Source organism: Drosophila grimshawi, unplaced genomic scaffold (assembly GCF_018153295.1).
Source record: "Drosophila grimshawi isolate 15287-2541.00 unplaced genomic scaffold, ASM1815329v1 contig_1369, whole genome shotgun sequence".
NCBI classification, from domain to species: Eukaryota; Metazoa; Arthropoda; class Insecta; order Diptera; family Drosophilidae; genus Drosophila; species Drosophila grimshawi.
Window position 1 is genome coordinate 6,901,475 of NW_025062891.1, and position 24,431 is coordinate 6,925,905.

General features: G+C 41.0%; 2 protein-coding genes and 1 long non-coding RNA gene across 3 annotated transcripts; 1 reads left to right on the forward strand and 2 right to left on the reverse strand.

Moving 5' to 3' along the window:
- Window positions 1-194: 194 nt before the first annotated feature.
- LOC6560617 (SET domain-containing protein SmydA-8) lies at window positions 195-2,339 on the reverse strand. The gene is made up of 6 exons (XM_001987689.2): window positions 2,109-2,339; window positions 1,590-2,041; window positions 1,095-1,523; window positions 923-1,030; window positions 615-799; window positions 195-536 (listed from the first exon to the last, which is right to left on the reverse strand). Exons 1-6 carry the CDS (start codon window positions 2,238-2,240, stop codon window positions 295-297), a joined length of 1,548 nt encoding a protein of 515 aa, XP_001987725.1. The 5' UTR covers window positions 2,241-2,339; the 3' UTR covers window positions 195-294.
- A 463-nt stretch (window positions 2,340-2,802) lies between these two features.
- On the reverse strand, window positions 2,803-6,784 carry LOC6560618 (ubiquitin carboxyl-terminal hydrolase 20). Its single transcript, XM_032734155.1, has 5 exons — window positions 6,404-6,784; window positions 5,978-6,314; window positions 5,152-5,920; window positions 3,678-5,080; window positions 2,803-3,606 (listed from the first exon to the last, which is right to left on the reverse strand). Exons 1-5 carry the CDS (start codon window positions 6,482-6,484, stop codon window positions 3,293-3,295), a joined length of 2,904 nt encoding a protein of 967 aa, XP_032590046.1. The 5' UTR covers window positions 6,485-6,784; the 3' UTR covers window positions 2,803-3,292.
- Window positions 6,785-7,527: 743 nt separating this feature from the next.
- On the forward strand, window positions 7,528-7,892 carry LOC116805046. Its single transcript, XR_004364991.2, has 2 exons — window positions 7,528-7,684; window positions 7,761-7,892. It is a non-coding gene; the product is annotated as an uncharacterized LOC116805046 (long non-coding RNA).
- Window positions 7,893-24,431: the final 16,539 nt, after the last annotated feature.

Below are 24,431 nucleotides of genomic sequence, written 5' to 3' on the forward strand. Positions count from 1 at the left end.
ACGAAATAGGCCATGTAAGTGTAAATATAAGAAACGAGTATGCGCACTTTTAGTTTTCAATGTTTGCATTTCAAAGTTAACAGTCAGTGGTTCTTCTCCGGTTTTACAACACAGACTTTTCATAGTGTTCGCAACACTGTAAACGAAATGTGCATCAAATCAGTTTGTATAACAAAAAGCTAGCTGCTATAAAAGCATGTCAAGTTTATTTTGCTCGCTTTAAAATTTTGTTTATTTTGTAAACATTCCGCAAACAGTAAATTAAGCAATAAAAAAATATAAAGTGAGATACAATTACGATATTCTAATGACAATGCGCAGAGCATCCCGATTGATTTTCGCCTGTTTCAGAATATGTCCTTCGACAAATATATCCGATTCGTATTGCAAATAATTGACGCACTTTTCCACATACAACAAGGACTCCTCCAGCATTTCCTTGGGCGACAGGTTGGTCTGCAGTGCAACGCGTCGCGTATGCTCGGCAAGTGCCGAGTGCAGCTCAAAGCAGAGCGTACCAAGCATACGAACCTCACCTAATTTTCACAAAATACAAACAAAATAGACATTCAATTAAACGCTGCGTATACGCAATGCAAGAAATTTTTACTTACAGGGCGCAAGTATTTCATAGAGTTGAATCAAATCTTTGGCATATTTCAGCTTAAGCTGCAGCTGCTCATCTGATAATATCATCAGCTCCTTCTGATCCTTGGCAATCAGCTGTACTTGCAGAATTTTCACCTCGCTCAGATGATAATGCTGCGGGGGCAACCATTTCTCATAGTGCTTCAGATATCTAAGTGTGTTAAACAATAAAAGGAATAATAATAAATTAAAATGATTGCAGCTATGTGTGCAGTTTAAGCTTGAGAAACTAACAGACAAATTAATTTCCTGTTTTTGTTCAGAGTAAACTTACTTGAAACCATTCTCCGCTGTTTTTTCCATATTCTGAATATCTTTGCTGGCGCGTTCCAAAATGCCGTCAATATATTTTCTCTGCACCTGTTTCTGGCAATCTAGGCAACTGAAACCGTAACAAAATTAAAACTAAATAGCTGATAAATATTATTATTTGTCAGAACACCAACCGCCAGCTGCCATTCCAGTCGTCCGCCTTGCTGGGCAATAGTTGACCCGTACACTTGCGATCCTCACACTTGATGGCGCTGTAGTTGGTGCCCAGTTCGGTGACGTCCAGGCAGCGTTCACAGGCACACTTGAAGAGCTTTGTCTGCATCAGGTGGCGCTGTCGATCGGCTGTGCCCCAAACGGCATCCGAGTAGCAAATGCTCAGATGTGAATTCTTCTTGATCTCCTTGGGTGCCCAAAGCACACAGTGACCATGCTTGTTGAAGCTCTTGGCCAGATTGGGCACACACGAGTTCTCCGTGAACGAGGCAGTATAGAAGACAGCCACATGTGGTGGATCCGATATGGGCACCTCATGGCCATTAATCTGCAGGATGCCCACGGCGCGCATTATTTCCTCCTCGCTGAATTTCTGCGTTCGAAAGAATCTGTGAAAGGTAAGTTTTTATATATAGGAATAACATTAAAAAATAATCTGTAATAATCTAATTTACTTGGGTATAAACTGTCCAATGCTGGCCAAGTCAGCCTTCCATTGATTGGAGCCACGTCGCGTCTGCTCCAACGATTCCAGCTGATTGAATTTCTCGGCATTTGCCGGATTTGTTGTGTTCAGCAGCAAACATCTCACAGTGCTGACGCAGGTGTACAACGGATGTGGTCCATTGAATTCGGTGACATTCACTTTCTGGCCACGCTCCTCTGTCAACTGACACTCGGCCCGGTGCTCGGTCAGCGATGGACACTCGGGTCCACACAGTGGCCAGCCGCACTTCTCGCAACTGATGTGATCATTCGCCTCGATGCAGTTCAAGCAGCCCATGCAGACCGGTGCCGAGATTTGTGCCGGTCCACGCATCAGTGGCGCCTCCTTCAGCACTATCTCGTAGGGCTTGATGTTACGTGTGGCAACCAAGTGGCGACCCAGCACCTCATTCTTCGCTATCTGCAAACGGCAGTAACATTTTTTGAGGTTAGAATTGAGATTAAGAGATTGCGATTTGATATTGTACCTTAAATGGATGGCAGTGGATCTTGTGCGCCTTCCAGTCCTCCTTTTGATGCTGCACCGAACAGTAGGCGACCTGGTTGCAATTGGAGCATTTGTTCTTCGTCGGAGTCTCACACACATGGCACGCATTCATTTTTTGGCCGTGGATGCCTCAAACGACGACACTTTCTAAAGGGCGGCACACTCGAATTATAGATATTTTCTTTGAGAGCACACACAGACACAGAGTAGTAGTAGGTGAGGTGCATGTGTTGGATGCACACACACGTTTTTCTTCTCCGTCTCACCGAGTCCACTAAGTGGGGCAAGAGCTCTGAGAGCATCAGCATCAGCATCAGCGTCAGCAGCGAACTGAGAACCAGGCACTATAAATAGACCCACACACAAATCATGTGGACCAATATGGTGCACACATACATATTTCGTTACCATTGGCATCTCGCATTTCTCCGCAACACAGCTGTTGGAAAAGTCGACATTTCAAACACAAAAATAATAATTCCGTTACAGTTAAACTGGATTCATTGGTAAATAATTCAAGTTCCAAGTAAAACATTATATACAAATATAAGAATTTCTAAAAGATATAAATTGGAATTTTAAATACATTAATTCTAAATTCCGAGTGACCACAGATAATTTTAAATTAAATGTAATGAACTTTAAAAAGCTAATTGGAACAAAAATATTATAAGTGGAATTTGTGATCTGTTTAAGATATTTTATTTTGTGTTCGCACCATTAAACATTTCCTACATTATTTACATTTGTTTGCTTTGTTTTTTGGGGGCAGGAAGGGAGTGAAGTGTAGAGGAGAGGAGAGGAGAGGAGGGGAGGGGTGGATGTGGAAATGAACACAAAACACAGAAGGTCCTACAATTGCGCTTATTGTATAACTCTCATTGTAACCAGCCATATCTCGTCTGTTTGGTATACTTTTTTTGTATAATAATATTGGTTTACATTTATAGATACAATTTGTATGTTATTTTTTTTTTTTTTTTTTTTTTACATAGTGATAGCCTCCACCCCAATTGAAACAGTGAGGTATTTAACTACATTTAATGCCTAAACTTTGATTTTGGGTCTAAACATCGGCCGCGTTTGACTCTCATCACAAAATGCATCCGCCGTCCGCCGTCTGCTGGCAATCATGGCTGTCACTACTGTTGCGGCTGTCGATCATCATATATCAGTCTCGTCATTGGCACCATTCGCCTCGTGCAGCATCACAAATTTCTGCAGTTTGACGTTGTTGTTCTCCTTGTTGTTGTTGTGATTGTGAGTGTGGTTTTGGTTGTGGTTGCTCTTGCGCAGCTTGTTCTTCTCGCGCTTCTTCTCCCGCGTGCCGTTCACCTGGAAATTGTCGCTTTGGAATGGTATGGTGTATTCATTTTGAAATGCAGTTCCGGCTGCTCTTTGATCCTTGTCCCTACTATTATCGTTGGCACATTCAGCTTCCCCCTCGGCGCCAGCATCCCCATGGGGATTGTAGTGACCTGATTGGCATTTTAAATATAATTATGAGCAGGAGAGCTAATTTAAAATGGAATGCAGTTCGGCTACTCACCCTTGGCGCCAAACATCTCCGTGTGCTGTTTGGCGGCATTGCGATTTCGGCCACGTTTACGCATATTAAGGCGCAACGCTGCAACCTTAATGGATTTGGCATGGGATCGGCTGCGTCGATTGCTGCTGTTCGTGGAGGTCGCACTGCCATTGGACAGCAACTCTGGCTTAATGGTGGGCATATCTGGCTGCTCAATTGGCATTGTCATTGGTATTGGCACTGGCAATGGGGATGAGGAAAGCGTGGGACTCTCGTTGTGGCTTCTGCCCAAATTACTTTCGGTATCCGAATGATTGTATGGATAGATATCTGTTGACACATCGTCCTCCTCATTCATCCCGTCGTCATCGTCCTGATCGATAATCTCAATTTCGTCCGCCTCATCATCGGATAGCGCACCCCTCAGTATTATTTCGGGTCCGCCGCCATAAATTCCATGAAGGAATCGCCAGAGTGGCGCATTCAATTGCGCATAATCGGAGCCAGCGCGAACACAACTGATGGCGGAGCCATTTAGCATACTGGTATCGGCAATGCCTTCATTGTTGATCGGTCCCGGCTCCTTGGTCGTAATGCCACGCAGGAATTGCTGCCACGCCCGTGTCCAGGGCATGGCAATCGCATAGATGGCCGACGAGTCCAACTCGCTTGGCTGCGCATTGTATTTGGTGAAGACGGCCAGTTCGTACTGCTGCCGCCGGCTTAGAGCATCGGCGGCACGCTTGCAAATATCGCATTCGAACATAATATTGACGGCCGGACCGCCGCCAAAGCGATTGTAGAGGAAATCCCACAGCGGTTGTGGAATGGGCACGGCAATTTGGCTAATTAGCGCCGCCTTGGAATGTAGAATACCGCCGTGGGGACAAAGCATCTCCTGGTTGTTAATCGGCCCCGGTTCCGCGAACGTTGCCAGTCGCGACAGCCACTCGCGTGTCACATAGAACTGGATGTCGCCCTCGTAGAGCGGATTCGATGTGGACAAATTGATGGCCTCCTCGCGCACAAGTTTCATTTGGGGATTGTGTTTTTGGTAGAATAGCACATAGGCCTGACAATTCTGCACCACATCGGGCGTCACCTCGGTCACATGCTGATCATCGAACTCGTACCAGCGACCATTGAGCGTATTCCGAGCATAGCACGTGTAGTGTCCGCCACCAACTGTGCCATGATGACAAATCACCGAGCATAGATTGTAGGTGGGCACCAGAGATTTGCACTCCTTGTGCTGATATGGACGCATATCGAATCCCTCCAGCGGAAAGTAGACATGCGACGAGATCTTCGAGCTGTACGAGAGATCGTGACGAAAGCGCTTTAAATGGATGCACAGTACCTCCGGCAAGTTGAGCACCCGCGAATATTTGATGCCCGTGCGCAATTTATTGCAACGTTCACAGCTAAAATTGTTTAGCAAATAAAAAGGTATAAACTTTCACTCGAGCACTACAAATTAAGCAACAACGCTCACCTGTACATATTGTCGCCCTTGAGCTCGTCCGCACTGAAGAAACTGGCCATGCAATCGTAGAGCGTGACGGACGGACCAAAGATCCATGAGCGCACCATGTTCCACATCCAGGCGAGCCAGCCTTCGTTGCTCCGGGCCGATGCCAGGTCGGCTGCATTCAGACTCTGCACACTGAGGCTGTGCGTCTGATGAAGCACATTGAGAAAATCTCTGGTGGGTATCGGCAGCGATAGATCCTGGAATGTTTCCTCGCGCGTCGAAATGCGATCACAGGTCAAACACTGCACCGAGGACAGCAGTTTGCCATCAAATACATCGCTAATTATTGAATGGGCCGCCTCCACCGACTTCGATTCCGATTGAACTGTCTTCGGGCTTTGTTGTTGTTGTTGTTGCTGCTGTTGTGAAGTGGATGCCTCTGAAAGTGGATTGCTGCTGCTGTTGCGATGCGGGGCCAAGTAGTACTCGGTGCTCACGAGCACCTCCGAAGAGTTCTCCGACAGACTGCTCTCGCACGTGTCGTACTCGCTCTCCGATGGCGTTGGCGAATGACGTTGTTTTGGCAGCGCATCCTCATCATCGGTTTCGTTTTCAGGCTGTTGTTGTTGCTGTGTTGCTGTTGTTGGTGTGCTTATTTGCTCCGTCAGCTCCTCGTGCAGCTGGTCCATAAAGCAGCGCAGAAATTCCTGTGTATCATGTTGCTGATAGCCACGGAACATCGGATGCACCGATCGAATCCCATACAAAATGCCACGCGGCGCCAGATAATCTGCAAAAATATCCCATTGAGCAGTTGGAGTGGAAGCGAAGATTGGGATCCACTTACCTTTTGGTTCGTCCACTTGCAGCCACATTTCCTGCATGAGACGCTGATAGCTTTTTGCCAGGCCGCCGGGCTTGGAGCGTGGCGTGCTCGCGATGTGCTCGACGAGATCGCTGCAGTTAATGAAATAATGCGTCACCGGAGACAAATTGCTGAGCGCCTGCAGCGCCGAATTCATGTAACACGTATTCGCGATATTCTGCAGACCGACGAGTCCCGTGCCGGAACCGGTGGCATCCTCCTCGATGCTCTCGTCGCGCTTGGCTAGCGAGTTGAGCGAGCAACTGAATAGCTTCTCCTTATCCTGGTCTCGCATGCTGTGACTTCTGTTACTCGTTGGCTATGCGATAAATATAAGAAAATTATCTTTTAATCAAATACAAAGAAAAAAATAGAAGTCATGTAATCGAGTTTCAAAGAGAATCTCACCTTTTGACCGAGGTCCAATTCGGGGGCGTTTTTAGTTTCGATGTGCGTGCATTGTTGTGTATTGTTGTATCTAAAACTCATTATATGATTGGCCTACGTTCGATTTGTGTTCCAATTTTAATTGAGAATTTGGATTATAGCTCGCTTTTTGGCCCTATTTTTATTTACTTTTTTTTGTTTCCTTGAACGCTGCAAGAGCGTATGTGACTACTGCATTGACCAGGTTCGGTGCTGGAAGACCGAAGCTTCCAGAGCATGTAAACCGATCGGTATTTGGATCCACGAGTCTTTAAAGGATGACAAATCCAAAATCGAAGAAATTGTTTTTTAGGCCCTCAGACAGTTCGCTCGAATTTGGAGATGGGCGATACTTGCGCTATTGTTACATTGTCACTATAAAATACTCGAAAGTAACGCGTCGAAATGGCGATAACAGGTAGCATATCGACAGTGAGACCCTAATTATGTACATTTAACATATCGCTTTGGGTGACTTGCAGACTGACCTTATTTATTGGTACAATAAACGTACATATATTTTTTATTGTTTGCAAATTCATAGGTTTGGGTTTGATAGAGTCTCTGTTAACCTTTAATCTAGTAATTTATGTTTGCACCCCTTTTGTAACAGAGAGTTAACATAAACTGGTAATTTTTGCATTAATTAGTTATGTTATTGTGGATATTTAATTGCATATCGGCCTACCGCCTCAATAGTTGGGCGCCTTATTTCAAAATGTAAATCAAATTCAGCAAAACAATGGTTCCTAAGCTGAAGAGATTGACGAAAATCATAATATGTCATTTATTTTGATTTATCAGAAGCTGGCAGCGTGTGTATAAATAATTTATTGTCTGTTGTTAATCGTTAGATAATTGTGAGTAATATCTCAACGACCTATCGGAAGACCTCCACAAATTTTGGAGAGCGCCTAAATTTAAAGTAATGATAATAATAAAAGAAATCTCTTAAAAATGTGTTGTTATTGAGAGAGCAAAAAATAACAGACAGAAGTGAATAATGTAAATTGCAAGAAATGAGGCAAGCACAGAAAAATGCTGATAATTTGTATACAGATTAATCTCCTACTGTATTGAACTATATAAACAAAAACACTGATAAGCTGGACAATAATAATATAAGCATTTGAGCTGGGTTTTACGTTGCGCCCAACAAAGTTGCCCATCATTCTAGAAACACACATTCAATGGCACTCATCGTCCAAATTTTAATGCTCGCTGCTTGGACGCTGACGGCGACTATTTGCAACGTTGCAGCAGGTAATAAATTCAAGTGCTTAACGCTTACAGCAAACTAATAATTCATAAATATATTTTTGATTGTGATATATTGCAGATTGCGTGACAGATCCTGAGTCGATGCTGTGCATTTTAGATCCCGACATGGGATGAGCACGAGTTTGTCATAATACTTACTAACTTACGCCTGAAGTGTATATGAATAAATAAAATATAAACAAAAAATGTAGTCCAATGTGCCAATCATTCATTCATGCGCTCGCTATGCGTTTCCACGCCCTCAAATTACCAAAAACTTTGACTATATATATTTGTATGTATGAATTTATGTATATATCAATATAATATATATTTATATTTTTTTTTGCCTACGTGTGGCAAATCGCATTAGACTCCCACTCGTAACTGAGAGAAGGACATGGGCTCCTCCGACATCGTGTGAGATTGTCCCAGCCACTTGTGGGTCACTGGCCACTGTTGTGTCTCGCTCTTCCGGCTGCGGGTCTGCGGGTCTGCCAGCCATGTCGAGATGGATGAATAAACATGAACAAGTTTTTCATTCTTGTTGCGAAAGCTGCCACACAAAAAGAAACAAAAAAAAGAAAAACCATATAAAAAGAAGACGTAGACAGACTGGCAAAGTAAAAGAAAAAGTAAAAGTTTACTGTGCCGTATCTGGCATCTGCTCCACGATTTTGCCTCATTTCAAATACATTAACGTTTTGACCTTAGCCAAAAAAAAAAATAAGAAATAAAAGAAAAATTTTCGCAGCCAGTCGAATTTAATTTGAAATTGTTGGCGGATTGTATAAATCACATAATTTGCTGTTGCAGATTGCATAGCTGCAGGCGCACCTCTCAAACTACGGTAAATGCAGGTAACAATCACACACACACACACACACATTCATACTCACACACACATACACTCTCGCACACACACACGCAACAAATTGCACAAGGTTAATATTCATCAAACAGCCAAATTGAATTTACGTAAGCCAAACGAATGTCAAAAAGGCGCCCACAACGTCAAGACCCAGTTTGACAGAGACAGAGACAGACAGAAAGAGAGAGAGAGTGAGTGGGGGGGGGGGGGGGAGAGGGAGAGCGATATGGAGTAGCGACAAGTGCAGAGCTTTGGAACATTGAACGTGTCAAGGTCAAGTTACAGTTACATCCATTGTCGACTTTTGTTTTCCTGTTGACGCCTGCCTTCGCCTAAGTGTGCGAGCAACAGGAACAACTTTTCATGTTTTTTTCTTCTTCGTTTTTTTTTTTTTAGCTTTTTTTTGGCACTACTCACGTCGTGTGTCTATGTGTGTGCGTGGGTGTGTGCGTGTGTGTTGTTAAAGTGCGCCAAGTCGTTAAATGAATTTCAGTGCTGCATTGAGTACACTTAGAGTAGCGGAGCCAAGTGGATGAGCACTGCGCACATTTTAGCCATGCGAGGGGGCCTTGAGAAGTTTTCAATAGAGAAATCAGGAGTTCTAGGATATTAAGAAAATGTTGGGATTTATTTGGTTATGGAAGTTTTATTTCTTTTGATCATTTTGTCGTAATGTATATAATAAAAAAATAAAAAATATTCTGCTTGGGCAATATCTTTGTATATTTTGTTGCGTTTCATATTTGAATATTTGTAATATATAAAAGTAGGCTAACTTTTTTACAACTGATCAAATAATAAAAACGATTATTTTGTTTGAATTAATAAATTATATTTTATTAATTGGAATATACTGACAGAAAAAACGTGATCCAAAATTATTTATTTATATTTGTTTATTGATGTATAAAAAGGAAATGTAAATTAAGTTAAAAATTAAACTCAAGTTACAAATTAAAAATTAGAAGATATTTATATATTTTCCTTTCAATTTCTTATGTATTTTAGAAAAATACATATAAATATATATTATATAAATATTAATGAATAAAGTAAAAAAAAATGGAGGAAGTATATCAACAACAATTATTGAGGATAATCTCAGTCTTGTTGCTGTATATTATAAAACTTTTAAAACCGCCTGTCATTGCGTTCTTTTTAATGGATTATATACTGTGAATTGGACACTTGACGGGGATTACAGGCAAGTGGCGCAGTCAAGTGAGGCAGACTGTCCTGTGAGGCAAGTGTGGCAGGCTGTGTTCTGTGTGTGAACGTCAAATGAAAGCCAAACAAGTTGATGTGCATGACTTAACTATAAACTACACTGCGCAACGTGAATGATAACAGTTCTTAAAGGCAAAGTTGAAGTTGCAACAAACGGTTGCACGTGTGCACAGTTCCATCAGCTGTGCATGCAAAATTCAAGCCGTTTTTTATCTTTGTCTTAGCCACCAATCTTGGTCATAAATTCGAATTCTAAAGTGCCAACAGCTACCGCCAGGTGGCGCTTTAATAGCACCAAAAAATGTGGCAGATGTTTGCTTGATGTTGTTGTTGCAACGTTGCCTAACAATGCAAATGCAGCGCTATTTCGGCAACGCGTGCACTTAGCAGCATCCGCATAAGGCTTGTAACTGTGCCACACACACACACACATACACACACACACACACAAAGTCTGTCAGTTGAAAGGAAAGCACAGCTGTGGCAAGGGGCAAGAAAGTGGAGGATGGGGGGTGGTTGGTTGCTTCGTAACTTTGGTCACAATGCAAAGTAGTGAAAACTTTGTGTTTTTTTTAGACGCTGTCAATTTTGTATTGCCCTTTGGCAGCAGGCCGTGGGACGTGGAGGCGTGGCAGCCAAAACGCTTTTTAAGGTTAGCGGGTCACGTGCTCTTCAGCCGTGACAAGCTGTACATATATATATGCACACACATATATATATATATATATATATATGTGGACACTTCTTGGCTGAAATCAGTGGCGCATCTTTTGCAGCAGCCAGCAGCGAATTGAATTGAAATGAAGCCAGGCGGCCGTGACACGACGCTCCAAATGCGTTGCCATAAATCAGGCATCAAAATTGACATTAATGTTGCCCCGAGAGAGAAAGAGATGGAGAGAGAGAGAGAGAGACAGGGACTGAATTCAATTCCGATGGCTTTCTTATTCTAGGCCAAGAGCTTTCAGCTTGTTGGCTTCCAATTCCGTGTCGTGTGCATCGATCACGCATGGAATATTTAAGTGACAATCTTTATCGCAGTGTCCTTACCTTTAAGCTCCAATCTGGCCCCCTAACCGCCCCCTTGTGGCTCTGGCACGTAGCAAATGCAAAACAAACACCCAAAAATGACAACTCACTAGCTGATTGCGTAATCTGTAATCTGTTGTTGTGGCAGCTGCCTCCAACACCTGTCGGCTGCGGGGTTGCAAGTTGTGTGTGTTTCAGAGTTTGAGCAGCTTTGTTTTGAGTGGTTGTTCTAATTCGCATTATTCAATACTTGGCTATAGATTGAAATTTCAAATATGTAAAGTATTATCAGACATGCAACATTTATGGCAACAACCCATTCTTCTTAACTGTGTAAGTTTTAAGGTTGACTGACTGAAGGTCAATATTGACTATTTATTTATTGATAAGCTGCAGATGAGAAAAAATAGCGAAAGCGGGCAAAACTAATGTCGTTTTACTGGATATTTTTGGAAATTTCCTTTTAATAATATATGTCTCAAATAATCAACAATCAGAGCCAAATCTGTTCACCATTCCAATTTTCGCTAGTTGTAATTAGCAAGCGGGCACTGTAGTAAATACTGACATGTATGTATGAAATGAAACTAGTAGCGTTAATTGGATTGGCGTGCTATGAACTATTGAGGCTGTGGTTAGCTGTGTATTTGGCGTCCCTAATTTAAGCTGTATCTGCATTTGATTCCAGTTTGCATTTGCGATTAATGTTGATTCTCTAACGCAGACAAACACATGAATATCTGCATGATATATTATGCGAACATTACATAAATTCAATTAATTACAAACTGCGGTTTATTTTTCACCACCTGCCGCAAAACACAAATTTACAAAATCCAACAATAAACAGTCAAGTGTATAATAAAATACTCTGTAAATGGTTAAAATGTCGTTATTAATTTGATAATTTGCTATTTTGGGTATTACAATCGAGTTTCATAAGGGAAAACTTTTTCGCTATCGCAAATTGGTGTATATTTAAATATTTTTAAAGGTTCAATTTTAGGTTAAAATAAAATGGCTTAAAGAAAATCTAGAAAAGGGAGCCTGACATCGATGTCATACTATGTTTGTTAAATTGTATTTGTTAAACGGAATAAATAACTTTGCTCCAGCTTGCAAAATTTATGGAAATATGCATTTAAGTTGAAGTAGAATATGTAAAAGAATTTTTTACTGACTGCACTTATATGCAAATGTACATTTTGACAACAACAGACAATTTCCGAAAAAATTCGTAGATAATATTTATAACGATTTATGTAGCATGCTTTTAAGAGCAATTAAAAATGTGCATAATTTTCAGCATAATGCAAAAGTTGATGCAAATTGATTTAAAAGCGGAGTTTAGTTCAAAGTTGAATATAAAGCGAATCAAAATATTTGTATTCTCAAACTCCCGAATACGTCAGTTAGTAGAACTTTGCTTTGGTAGGGTAGTAAAAACCGCAGACAAAAATAACTCGAAACCACATGGGATACAAAAACAACAACAACTACTGTTAACCACCATTTAGTGCGTTCAGTTGGTCAATGAAACGAGTGCTTTCAGCCTGTGCACATTTTATGTTTAGGCCTGGCCGAAAATCAAAAATAAAGGGTTCATCTCGAGGGCTTCACAGTATCGTTTTTTGGAGCGTCTTCTCATTACTATCAGACCTTTGGGGGATGAGAGCCATGCTATTCCCCAGTGCCTGTACATTCATTAAATTATCGACTCTATACGAAAATAAACCAGTCAAATTTACACCAATTGTCTGTCTCCCTCTCTCTCTCTCTGTGTGTGTGCGTGTTCAACATTTTTCAAAGCACAATTTTCAGCGCCCAAAAGCCATGACTCCATTTTGTCACACTTTATGGCAGCACTCAAATGATATGCTGCGAAATTTGCATGCCATTGAAGAGTGTTCAAAATAGGTGGGTTTTGGGGTCAGCGTGTTGCATATTTTGCACAGCTGTAAACCTTTCAGCATTCGGCTTTTAGTTTCTCGTGATATCATTATGAGCCAACAGCTCAGCAAAATATGCAAACATACCCAAACCACGTACACACTTTACGAAAAACATGTTATTAAAAGCGGATCTTTAAAATATTCCCACCCAGATCAGATTTCAATACATTTGGTTTTGTTGCAGGCCACTAGTGACATCACAAAACATCTGTAACATAAAATGCAACTATGTACTTAACATAAGATATCGATATCGATCGATATCATTAGTGTGATCATCAGCTCAAAGAGGAAGAGCTCAATCGTTGTAAATAAAGTAAAGTGAGCAGACGTGTTTGAAAGAGAAATATAATTTATTTTTGACTGCTTTTTATTTGCAGTTTATCAATTGGGACAATATTTTCAATATTTATCAGCATATAATAACTGTAAAACAATGCACAGTGTACTCTCTCACACACACATACACACACACACACATGACATTCAGCTTATGTTGCCTGGCATGGTTTCCTGTCCACGTTGTCAGCAGAAGCATAAAGGAGAAGTTGCATCCTGGACCGCAAAACGTCGCATGAAATCAACAGTTTACCTTGATGTGGTGGGCGATACGTGGGCCAGGCTTAAATAGCTTGCAAAAACAACCAAAACGCACAGCTAACACACACATACACGCATAGAGTTTGACTACTGCCAGGCAGATACAAAGGAAGAGAGAGAGAGAGAAAGAAAGAGAGGGAGAGAGAGAGAGAGAAAGAGAGGGACGCATGCACAAGAGCAATTACTCATGACAATAGCTGGTGGACGAGTCGAGGTAGTCGAGCGGGGCAAAATAGACCAGGAATATGAGTTACGGCCAGCATATCCGTTGCTATAACCACACACATACACCTCCAGCAATTCCTCCTCGTCCACGCTGACCATTTTGTGTTTTGTTTAGCAGGCTGCATTTGTTTATTTGCTTATCATGCACTTGGTTTGCCCAAAGCTCAAAGCGTTTCCATTCTACACACAAAATAATCTGGCAACGCAGCCCCAAAGTACATTTACTAATTGGCAATGCCAGGATCGGTATTGAACATTTTTGCTGCCTATTTGGCACACAAAAAAAGAAAAGAAAAGAGTAAAATGCAAATCAGCATGCAGCTAGCAGCTACAGTATTGTGGTTGGCATCTTTGCAACCACAGCACAATCAGCATGCATGATTTAACATGACTCGAGCAAATGTAAAATGGCAGTGCCTCACACACACACACATACACAGACACAAACGCAAACACAAACATCTGCATAGCATATGCAAAATGCAATTGGGGACCCTAAAATATATTCAAAGTAGTGTAGTAGAGGAAGGATAAGTTGCAAGCGAAACAGTCACTGCAGGCAACACAGCCGCAAAATAAGCATAACTGCCTGGGGAAGCATCTGGGGCATATTTTGCGCCAATTTCCATACACATGGAACAACAACATGGAAGCCAGCCTGCCGATCGGCTGGCTAAGTAAATGGCAAGCAGTTGGCAAAGTTCTCAGTGCCTCATTTTACCCTCCCCTTCAACTAAGCCACTCAACATATCCCAAAAGAAATTCGACATTGATGGTATGAATGAAAATGCAGTGCTAAACAATCATAGCAACACAAAAAAAACAAACGAAAAAAAAAAAAACAAAAGCAACGAGCAACAGACGCTGGCAGCAGTCAGCAGGCAGCTGTCAATAGGCAGAAACGCAACACTAACGCAACGGGAGCTAGAAGAGAATTAAAAAGTAAATACAAAAGTTCACGTGCTCTGCATGCGTCAGTGGAAGATGGCAGCTAAGAATGAGTTGTGGGTGAAAGTGGGATACGGCGGCAGAGGGCGGCATCTAAAGAAGACGTTAAGAAGCTGCGCATTGGGCGAATTTGGGAGAGCGCATGAGCGAGTGCAAATGCAAAAGAGAGTATAAGAACGAGAGAGTGAGAGGGAGAGAAAGCGCGAGAGTCCGTATCAAAAGCAGTGCAAAATGAATGTGCGTTTGCATCGGAATTTCTCTTCGTCGATTTGTTTACAGTTATAATTGAATAGGGTAGCATAAATAGGGCATAGCAGGTTGCAGATTTGAAAAAATATTTATTAAAAATTAATTTAGAAAATTGTTCCGTTAAACGTGTGAAAATAATTTTAAATGAATATTATTACATTATTAGGTTTTATTTCATATTTTGTTTGTATATACATACCGTCTATAATATTCTACAAAAAAATTATTATTTATTATCCTTTCGAAATCCTATGTGACAGATATTGTTAGGTGAGCGCGTAGTCGTTACAGTCTGTTACACACTCTTCCTCCTTCTTCTTCTGCCTTCAAGGATACACTTTGCAGTGAGAGCAACTGCTATGCTTGCACCTTCTTTGCTTGTTCCCCTTCTCCCAAGCCACGTGCGTATTATTTATGCGTAGACATTCTGTCGCCGCATGCTCAGCATTATTGCTGCAAACACAAAGAGCGCATGCAAAGTCAAAGAAAAGCTGGCTGCAAAGTCACAGACTCACAAGGAGTTAAAATGAGGGAGAGAGAGAGGGAATGAGAGAGAGAGAGAGAGAGAGAGAGAGAGAGAGCCTGAAAAAGTATGACTCTTGTAATAAAACCAAACGTAAACATTTTATGAAGCGCGCGCTCTCAGTAATGTGTAAAGAGTCGTGGCGAGCGGACGTGTGCTACGCTCGTGGACCGAGCAACGAGCAACTATTTTATTTTCCACTTGCTACACACACACACTCTCTCACACACAAGCACACAAGCAAGCGCGCGCAAAATGGAATGAAAAGCAATCAAAACGAAATGAAAAACGCGCAATTGTGCATAAGAATGGAAATAAGAAAATAAAATTATAACGACACTAAATTAAAGTTAAGTGAAAAATCAATGCGCGACCAAAAGTTGAAGAACGAAAAAACTGACGACGCACAGATACACACACACACACACAAATACAAACTGGCTGCAGCCACGCACACGTGTGCTTACAATTCACACACACACACACATCTCCACATACACCGACACGCACAGGCGAATCGAGGCGAATGCCTAACAAAGTGAAAGTAACGAAATTAGCAGCACAATAGGCAAGCAAATAGTGAAAACAAGCGCATAACAAAAAAAAGAAAGATGCACACGAGCGGCTTAAGTGCCTGAAAGAAAGACAAAGCAAGAGAGAGGAATAGAGAGAGAAAGAAACGCTGAAAGTGAAATCAATTTAAAGTCGCAAAAATTACGCCTGAACTGCCTGAATTACTTTACAAATTGCATTCCCTGGCACCGTTAGAAAGGACAAGAAGAAGCGAACGTGGGCAAGAATAATAACAACAATTACCGTTACTGAGAGTGTGTGACCAAAGAAATTAAGCGCTGCGTTTAAGGGCAGGCAAGCAGTACAGTAACAACCACAACAACAAAAATAACAATAACAACAGACGGCAAACAAACGGCCGCATGGCATAGAAACGTGCCCAAGATAAACACGCAAAACACAAAAGCGAATTGGGTCAGTGTGTGTGTGAGTGAGCGGCATGTGTGTGTGCGTGTGTGCGGAGAGCGGCTAACAAGTGCAAGCAAGATTAAATGGCATCGCTGGCGTGCGCATGCAAAAATGTGTTGCCTACTTAGCAGCAAAATTGCAGCAGCAGCACAAAGGGTAAGTTAACTGCGTGAGTGGTTACTCATAAGTGTATGTGTGCATGCGTGCGTGTGTGTGACACACAAATCCTTGCGCACCTCAACAAAATCCGTTACGCATATTTACCCTTGAAAAATTTTGTTCAACAAACCAATTAATAGCGACGGTGACGGCGAAGAAAGGGGCAAACGGCAATGGAAAATTGTGCTCAAAAGCGGCGGCAATTTGATGAACAAAGAGAAACAGCAGCAGCAGCAGCAGCAGAAGTGGTAACAAAAGTAGCAGCTGAAGTAGAAGTAGTAGTAGAAGTAGCAGTAAAAGCAAAAACAATTGTGCGAATTGTAAGCAAAAAAGAGCAAAGGGTGTAACTGGAGTCAAAAGTAAAATGGCCATTGGAATGCTCAAAATGTGAATGTGAATGAGGAAGAAGCAGAATGGCAAACAATGCTATGGCAAACAAAAATAACAGTAAAATAAAATATCCTTGCCGTACGCCCACCTACGTGCAACACGGACACGCAGCGCTCGCAATTTTTTTGCCATCTCCCCCACACCCCCCATGGCAGCCCCACGGGCTAACTCATTTGCCGTTTCGTTTCTATCTGTGTGTGTGAGCGCGTGTGTATTCCTGATGTGGGTCATAAATGTTACTCCATTTTTATGACCAACTTGCACACAACTCGCCGTAAAAAAAGAGAGCGAAGTGGCTGTAGAAAAACGAACATACATCTGGAAGATACCCTGCATTTGTCAGTTGAATTTCCTTGAAATTTAATGTCTACTGCTTATGCTACAAATATATGTTGACTAGCGATTTTAATCGATTATGCATAAGCTAAAATAAAAAATTGATGAGTGTCTTTTTCTCTTACAATTAAAAAAATATACCCCTTTTATCTACTTGTAAGGGGTACAGGGTATACAGAAACAAATGAAAGAGCTGCCAGCATAACCAAATAGCGATTTCTAAGGTCCTGCAGGACTAAGAGGGCAGGAGCGTATGGTGTGTGTATGTGGGTGTGAGCGGTGCAGAAGCGGTAACCAGAAGCGAAAAGGCCATTAAATGGTTCGCCGGGCAGCGTGAGTCGTACTTGTGTGTGTGTGTGCGTGTGCGTGTGGGTCTGTGTGCGAGGGTGACTCAAATAACAAGGCAACGAAAACCATTAGAATGGATGTGTATTTGTATTTGTGTGTGTGCTAATTGACTGATTGTCAAGCATCTGACTTTGGGGCTATGCGAGTCAATATAATATGCATAAAATACACACTAGCTAAAGTCTAATGTGCATAAGCGTATAATAAATAGTTGAGCATTTCCTCAATTTATAGAGCATGAGAACCCTTTTTGCTGCTGCTGTTGCTGATCTGGCAACCCTCATACGCAGCTTGTGCTCTCGCTCCCTCTCTTTTTCTGTCTATCTGTGTCTCTCGCTGCCTGTTCATTTGACGTCATTATCCAACTGTTGTTTCGTTTTGCTCGTTTGCCTGCCATGCGTTTTGTGGTCGCCGTTTTCTGCTTGCACATTTACTGTATATCTATATATGTGTTGCTGCTGTTGTTGTTGTTATTTTTATGTGCCGCCTGCTGCTTGACTCTGCGTGTCTAACCGTTATTATATAGCATGTCTGCGGCGAGGTAAAATGTTGAGATTTGTTTGCTCCTTCAACTCCTCGTCCAGTTGCATTTAACAATAGCTATTGCTGCTCCCTATCTCTTTCTCCCTCTCTCTTTCTATCTTTCTGCTGCATTCATTTGAGCGCCAATTAGGCAAAAACCATTGCGACAGTTTTCTGACATTTTGGTTGCGGCTCTTGACGGTAGAACAGTAGTTGTCTTTGTGTGTGTAGACACATGTGTGTCCATATATAGAACATAAGCCCCTCCCACCACCCTCTCTCTCACCCTGTTACTCGTACAATGACTGTCATTTGTGGCTGCCGTTGGCGTGACCTTGGAAGTGTTTGTGTGTGTGAGCAGCGCATGGAATGCAAATCCATTGAAAGCGACAGGCTGCAGTTCAAGGCTGTTTTTACGTTACGCAAGCGCTACACACACACATACACATACACACGCACACATAGATAAGTTTTTTATTTTGTGTGTGTTCGTTCACTCGTTAGCTTATCCTTGAGCGCTTTTCACGTTGCATGCGTTGCGTTGACAGCTGGCTGTGTCAGCTTTGCGACCCTTTTTTCACTTATGCAATCCCAGTCGACAAAGTTGCAATTGCCTCCTGCTTTAATATACAACTAAAATATTTCAATTGACAAATTAAATTCGTGATTTGCAATGTTTTATTTAATTTTATTTAAATTATTAATTTTACACAAAAACTTTAAGCTTACTTGTTAAAAGGCAATGACAGCTAAAGCATTAAGGCCTTGAGAGCTTACAAATTTAATATATTCGAAATCATGTACATAAAATGATTATTTTTCAAAACATTTATTTTATTGTCTTTGGTTTTTGGACATCCTTAAAAATATAGTATACTTATACGTTTAATAATAGGTCTCAACTCTTACTTTTAGATGTATTTCCACATTTATAGCAAAATGTATTAATGCTTTGAAGGATTGATTTAAAAAAACACCTAAAAATTTCAGCTTAAATCGGTTGACAATCGAGTTAACAGCGAGTGAACGTATTTTGTGTAAGCGAAGTGAAGCGAATTGTGTTATGCAACTGACTGTGACCTTTGCAATTGACTGCAACTGTGTATAGCACACAGTCCTTTGCATGAGTGTGTGTGTGCGTGTGTGAAACACACATAAACTTGGAGCTCGGCTTGCCTTGTCGCTTGGCTTTTGTCTTTGCCCCAATGTCACTGCATATTTGAGCAGGTTTGTTTAATCGAAGCGCGCCTATTGCATGCGTGCGTATGTGTGCATGTATGTGTGGGTGGGTGTGTATGCCTCATGTGTGTATGTATGCCCGTCATGAATATGACATAAGTCAGTTAGCATTAATGTTGCACACACACACATTGGCAATGGGCCACGCAACAATTTATTTTGCTTGATAGCTGATTCCGCTGAGGAATTCACGCGACGCCATAACAGTTTTTAGAAGCACTCCTCACCTCTCTCTCTCTCTCTCTCTCTCTCTTTCTCTGACTGACGAGCGCATTTCATTTCAATTTGTAGCGCTCATTTGAGTGCAATTTGTCAGTTTTTTTAAAATTGAAATTGATATTTGAAACTACAGCCATGCTCCAGCATAGAGAATGCCAAATGTCAACTTGACAGCTGACACAAATGCGAGACGCAGCAAAAACCAATTTGCATCACAACGAGCTACAGATGGAAAAGCATCAGATGATGTGGACTAGTGGGTGGCAGGGGAGCGGATTTGTACTTATCAAAAGGGCAAAAACTAGACGCAATGTAAAGTGAAGTGAAACTAAAGTGAAGTTGGCTGCTCATTAGGCTGCCATTAGCTGCGAGAGTTGCCAGGCTGCAGCGTGTTCAAAGAGGGGTTTTGAATTTGCTTCACTTTTCTGAATTTTGATTTGATTTCATTAGAAAACTTGTTCGGCCAAAAATTTGACGTTGGGCCCAGTGAAAAATAATGCCACCAGTAAAAATGCAAATGCGAACATGTTCGTTTTGAACAAGAGCAAGAATAGCAGAACAAAGAGAAAGAAGCAGAACAAAAACTGCATTCACTGCGACTAATTTGGTTCGTGTTATTGTTGTTGTTGTTGTTGCTGCTGCTGCTGCTGCTGCTCTTGTCCCGGACGCCATTTTGAAAACCCTGGCACGTGCCTAGTGACCTCGTCGATTTCTTTTGTTTGGTCAGAGCGTTGGGTAAAAATTTGCTCAGCTGATTGCGCTTTTCATACCCTGTAAAACAAAGAAGTTTTTCTAAGCAACACTAAACGCGATTTAGTTCCATTTGAAGACGTCAGACTCGCAGACCATTAGTGACGTAATACTAAGACTGTAACATAACATCTGTAATCTAACATGCCACTATGTACGCAAAATTGATATCGATAACGATCGATATAATTGGCGTGATCACGATATTGAATATAATCGTGGTGAATAAAGTAAAGTGAGCAGACGTGTTTGGAAAAAATATATAATTTAGTTTAGACTGTTTCCGTAGTTAGAAATGCCTTCGTATTTTGACTTGCGCTAATACAAGGCATCTAAGTGTTGAACACTTGCTACACTGTCAATCGGTAGCGATTACTCTACTTAAACTTTATCAAGCTTACAGGGTACCTAATAGTTTAATACTTGCTAAAATGAGCTTATATTTCAATTTTTGCTTCACATTTTATTTTGTGTTGTGCTAAAACGACTCACGAGGTATCTAGTTGTCAATCACTTGTTATAACTAACAACAATGGATAATGATGAAACCAGCCAACAGTTAGCTACAAGCAATTTTCCGCAGGTGGTTTGGGTAACCTTTCGATAATGTCCGTTTTACTACACATAATAAATTATATAAGTCGTTTGCCTTAACTGTTTTCATTTATTTTCGGCCCAAATTACACTGCAAACAGCGAATGTTTATCCATATTTGATGGACTTAACGCTGGCACACGCAATTTCTGTTTGTATTGAAGTTATCAGTGATATTTAGAACAACTAATGCGGGCAGTCGGGGACATGCTGGCTAAATCAGAAACGTAATTATAGTTTTGATCGCTGATAGGAACAAATGAACGTGTATACAATCATTTTTGATTACGCCAGAAATGCAAATAACCAAAATAGAAAATTGCACAAAACCACAATTGAAACTCACAAAAGCGCTGGGCTAGAAATAAATATATAGCAGGAAAACGGAAAACGGAAATCGACAGCAACTAAAAACAATTTGCCGTAATCAAAACTAAATCAGCAGAGCGCCAAACCGCATTGCCTCGGTGGAAATACATAAAAATTGGCAAAGCCGCAGCAACGACAAATAATAGTGCGAAACAGCATTTAAATAAAGAAAGCAGACATTTGAATACCTTAAGGGATTTATATAAGGCAGTCCTGAAAAGTATCTATGAAGTCTATGCAGACCTGAAAAGTATCTACATTAATGAAAGCATTCGTCAAGACGAACTCAGAAATACATTTTAAAAGTGGCTGTTTAGAAGATGAAAGAGAAAGCAACTGAAATAAACACGAGCTGAATGAGATTAATTTGAAAATTTAATTAAAGAAATAAGAGTTAAAATAAATATAAATGTAAATAAACATATGATAAGATAAAGAGTCGAAAATATAGTTACTAGTATTTGAAGCACCACTAAACCACATAAGATTAAATTTATCATTATTATAACTGAAAATAAATATAAAAAATGCAGATTTAAACTTGAGCATTCTTATATAACGCATAATTTCGTTGTTGTGGTCATACTAAACAGCTTTACTTCAAAAGTAACTTCAGAGCTTTGCAAATGAAATCTTTTTAAGCCAATTGATAAGGAAATCAAGATGTCGCCGTCTTTGCCAACACTAATGTTATTGGCTTTCCCTAAATACAATCACCGGTATAATGAAAAGAGAAAGAAAGAGTATTTTATTTAAAAAGGAAATGCGAAAGCTCTGAATGCAGTAAATGCGACTGCCAAAGTCAATAGCTGACAGGACCACCAGCTAGAGAAAGACAGAGAAAGATAAAAAGAGAGAGAGAGAGAGAGAGAGAGAGCGAGAGAGGGAGGGAGAAAGGGGGAGAGGGGTATATGATAAGAGTGAGATAAGAGACGTAGAGAGGTCATTATATATTTGTTGTCGCTGACAAAATATTTGTGCTTTGCGCTTGATTTATGCGCATTGAGGTAGTGAATGGAGTCTCGCCATATGAACAATGTGGTAAGCAACGACGAACAGCTCGGGAAGAGGATGGAGGGGCGGGGGGAGGTGGTTACTATGGGTACAGGTACGAACCGGAACGGAAACAGTGAACCGAGACCCAGGAATATGTAAATGCCGTACAGAAATGCTAGAAATACAAACGGATGCTGTACAGTTAAAGTAATGGAGGGAGCAAAAGTGTGTGACAGAGATAAAGGGAGAAAGATGGAGAGCGAAAGAGTTGGAGGTAGGGTGAAAAGGGAAGAGAAAGAGAGAGAGAGAGAGAGAGAGAGAGATAGTTACAGTGGAAACAGTGGATACATATATAATAGTAGTTGTATGCTAAATCATTGTTTCAATTGCCACAAACTGTTGCAGTTCAAATTGTGTGCTTGAAAAAGGGATGCTGGTAAAAGGGTAAGCCGATATTTTGTGAATGTTTTAAGCAAATGTCAATTGTTGTCACTGCCCAGCAATGTTTGCATAGCGCGCACAAAACCCTACACAAAAGTTTCGAGTTGTTTGGGTCCAAAATCGGATTGACGTAAAAAGGGTAGCCCAAAAATTAACAATACAATTTAAAGCAGCGAACTGGCAGCAAACTCAAAAGGATGACAGCAAAATACACGAATACTAACACACATACAGAGGCAGCCAGACAGCAGGCGGCCATTTTTCGTGGGACTGGGTGTGGTGGGGTTCGACTTTGGGGTTGGGTTTGTGGGCAATAGAGACAAGTTGAGACACATTTGCAGGCTTTGTGTTGCCCCGAGGCAGGTTCAAAGGTTGACGCACACACTTGACAATGACTATCGTTTGTTTAGCTGTCAATTGTTGTTGTTCTTCACACACACAGACTCAGACACACACACACATAAATTAATGAAGGCTTAAAGTTCCGAATGCCAACGCAATGCATGAAAACAACGGCTGTAGAAAAAAATGTATAAATATAAATATATATATATATATATATTAATGAAAAACTTTTGCCAGCCAAGTAAAATGAAGCAAAAGATATTACTGTGATGGTCAATACTGCTCGACAAACAGATACCCTGTGTACAGCCGGTGAAATTATGGACGCAGTTTGATTTAGCATTCCGATAGAGATCAAAATCTTGTCATAAATATGACAGCTACAAATATTAAAATAGAAAATAAATAATTTTGCTGACACTTGGTTAAGTGTGTTTTTTTAGTTTTTATATATATAAAAAATATATATATTTTAATCATAAAAAGACGTCATCAAACAAAAAACAATTGAAATAGAATAGAATTGAAATTATTCCAAAGAAATTGTTTGTTAAATTTGTATGGAATTCTCTTCACGGCGAAAAAAACATTACATTCCTTATATTTCGATTCCTAGTCTTTCGGATCAAGAATGTATATATACACGAATATTTTATATATATATATATATATATATATATATATGAATGTTTCATGGCTGTGGCAAACACTTGCAAAACTTTCTTTACTTGTTTTAGGGACAGGGTACACAAAATAAAAGTGAAAACTTTGCCGTCGTCTTCGTCATGTTTGTTGTTGTTGTTCGTTTGGTGAAGGGCCAGGGCCACAGCTGCCACGCCCACCTTGCGTGCACAAACTCTTTGACATTGTCATAGTCTGCAGCCGTGTCCTCGCCGTCCTCGTACTCGTCCTCGTCAATCTTGCCATACCTTCAGCCCCCCTCCCACCCCTCCTGCGTCTTCACTCTGTCTTGTTGCCGCCTTGGCATGCATATTTTGGGACAACCTTTATTAAATTTTTGCGCTTGCTTATAACTCAAAATATAAGCAGGCGACGACACTGTGTGGGCGTGGCAGTGACAGCAGCTGCTGATTTTGGGAGATGGGTGGAAGGGAGGAGTAGTGTAACGCCTTTTGTTCTGCTCTCCGTCCCGCCCCCGTTGCGGGGCTCAGACATTGCCGTCATTTGGTTGGCGTATTTAGATTTTAATTTGCGATAGCAAACTTCTTAATAGGATTTCACTGTCGCGTCTTTTCGCTTGTTTTCCCCCCGAAAAATCGCACACCTACAGACACATAAACACACAAGCACACAAACACACAAGCACACAAACACACACACACACAGACAGACAGACAGACAGAGAGACAGTCAGAGAGACGCACACACATTAGCAAACATGAAAAATGTATATTTTCAACATTATTCGCATTTATG

Bases quoted from the DNA above. Each gene is read 5' to 3' on its own strand.
- LOC6560617 (XM_001987689.2), bottom strand. From the start codon at position 2,240: ATGAATGCGTGCCATGTGTGTGAGACTCCGACGAAGAACAAATGCTCC. The intron at 800-922 runs GTAAGTTTACTC...TAACACACTTAG, and splicing joins ACAGCGGAGAATGGTTTCAA to ATATCTGAAGCACTATGAGA. The intron at 537-614 runs GTAAGTAAAAAT...TGTGAAAATTAG, and splicing joins CTATGAAATACTTGCGCCCT to GTGAGGTTCGTATGCTTGGT.
- LOC6560618 (XM_032734155.1), bottom strand. From the start codon at position 6,484: ATGAGTTTTAGATACAACAATACACAACAATGCACGCACATCGAAACT. The intron at 6,315-6,403 runs GTGAGATTCTCT...TTTATCGCATAG, and splicing joins AATTGGACCTCGGTCAAAAG to CCAACGAGTAACAGAAGTCA. The intron at 3,607-3,677 runs GTGAGTAGCCGA...AATGCCAATCAG, and splicing joins GGAGATGTTTGGCGCCAAGG to GTCACTACAATCCCCATGGG.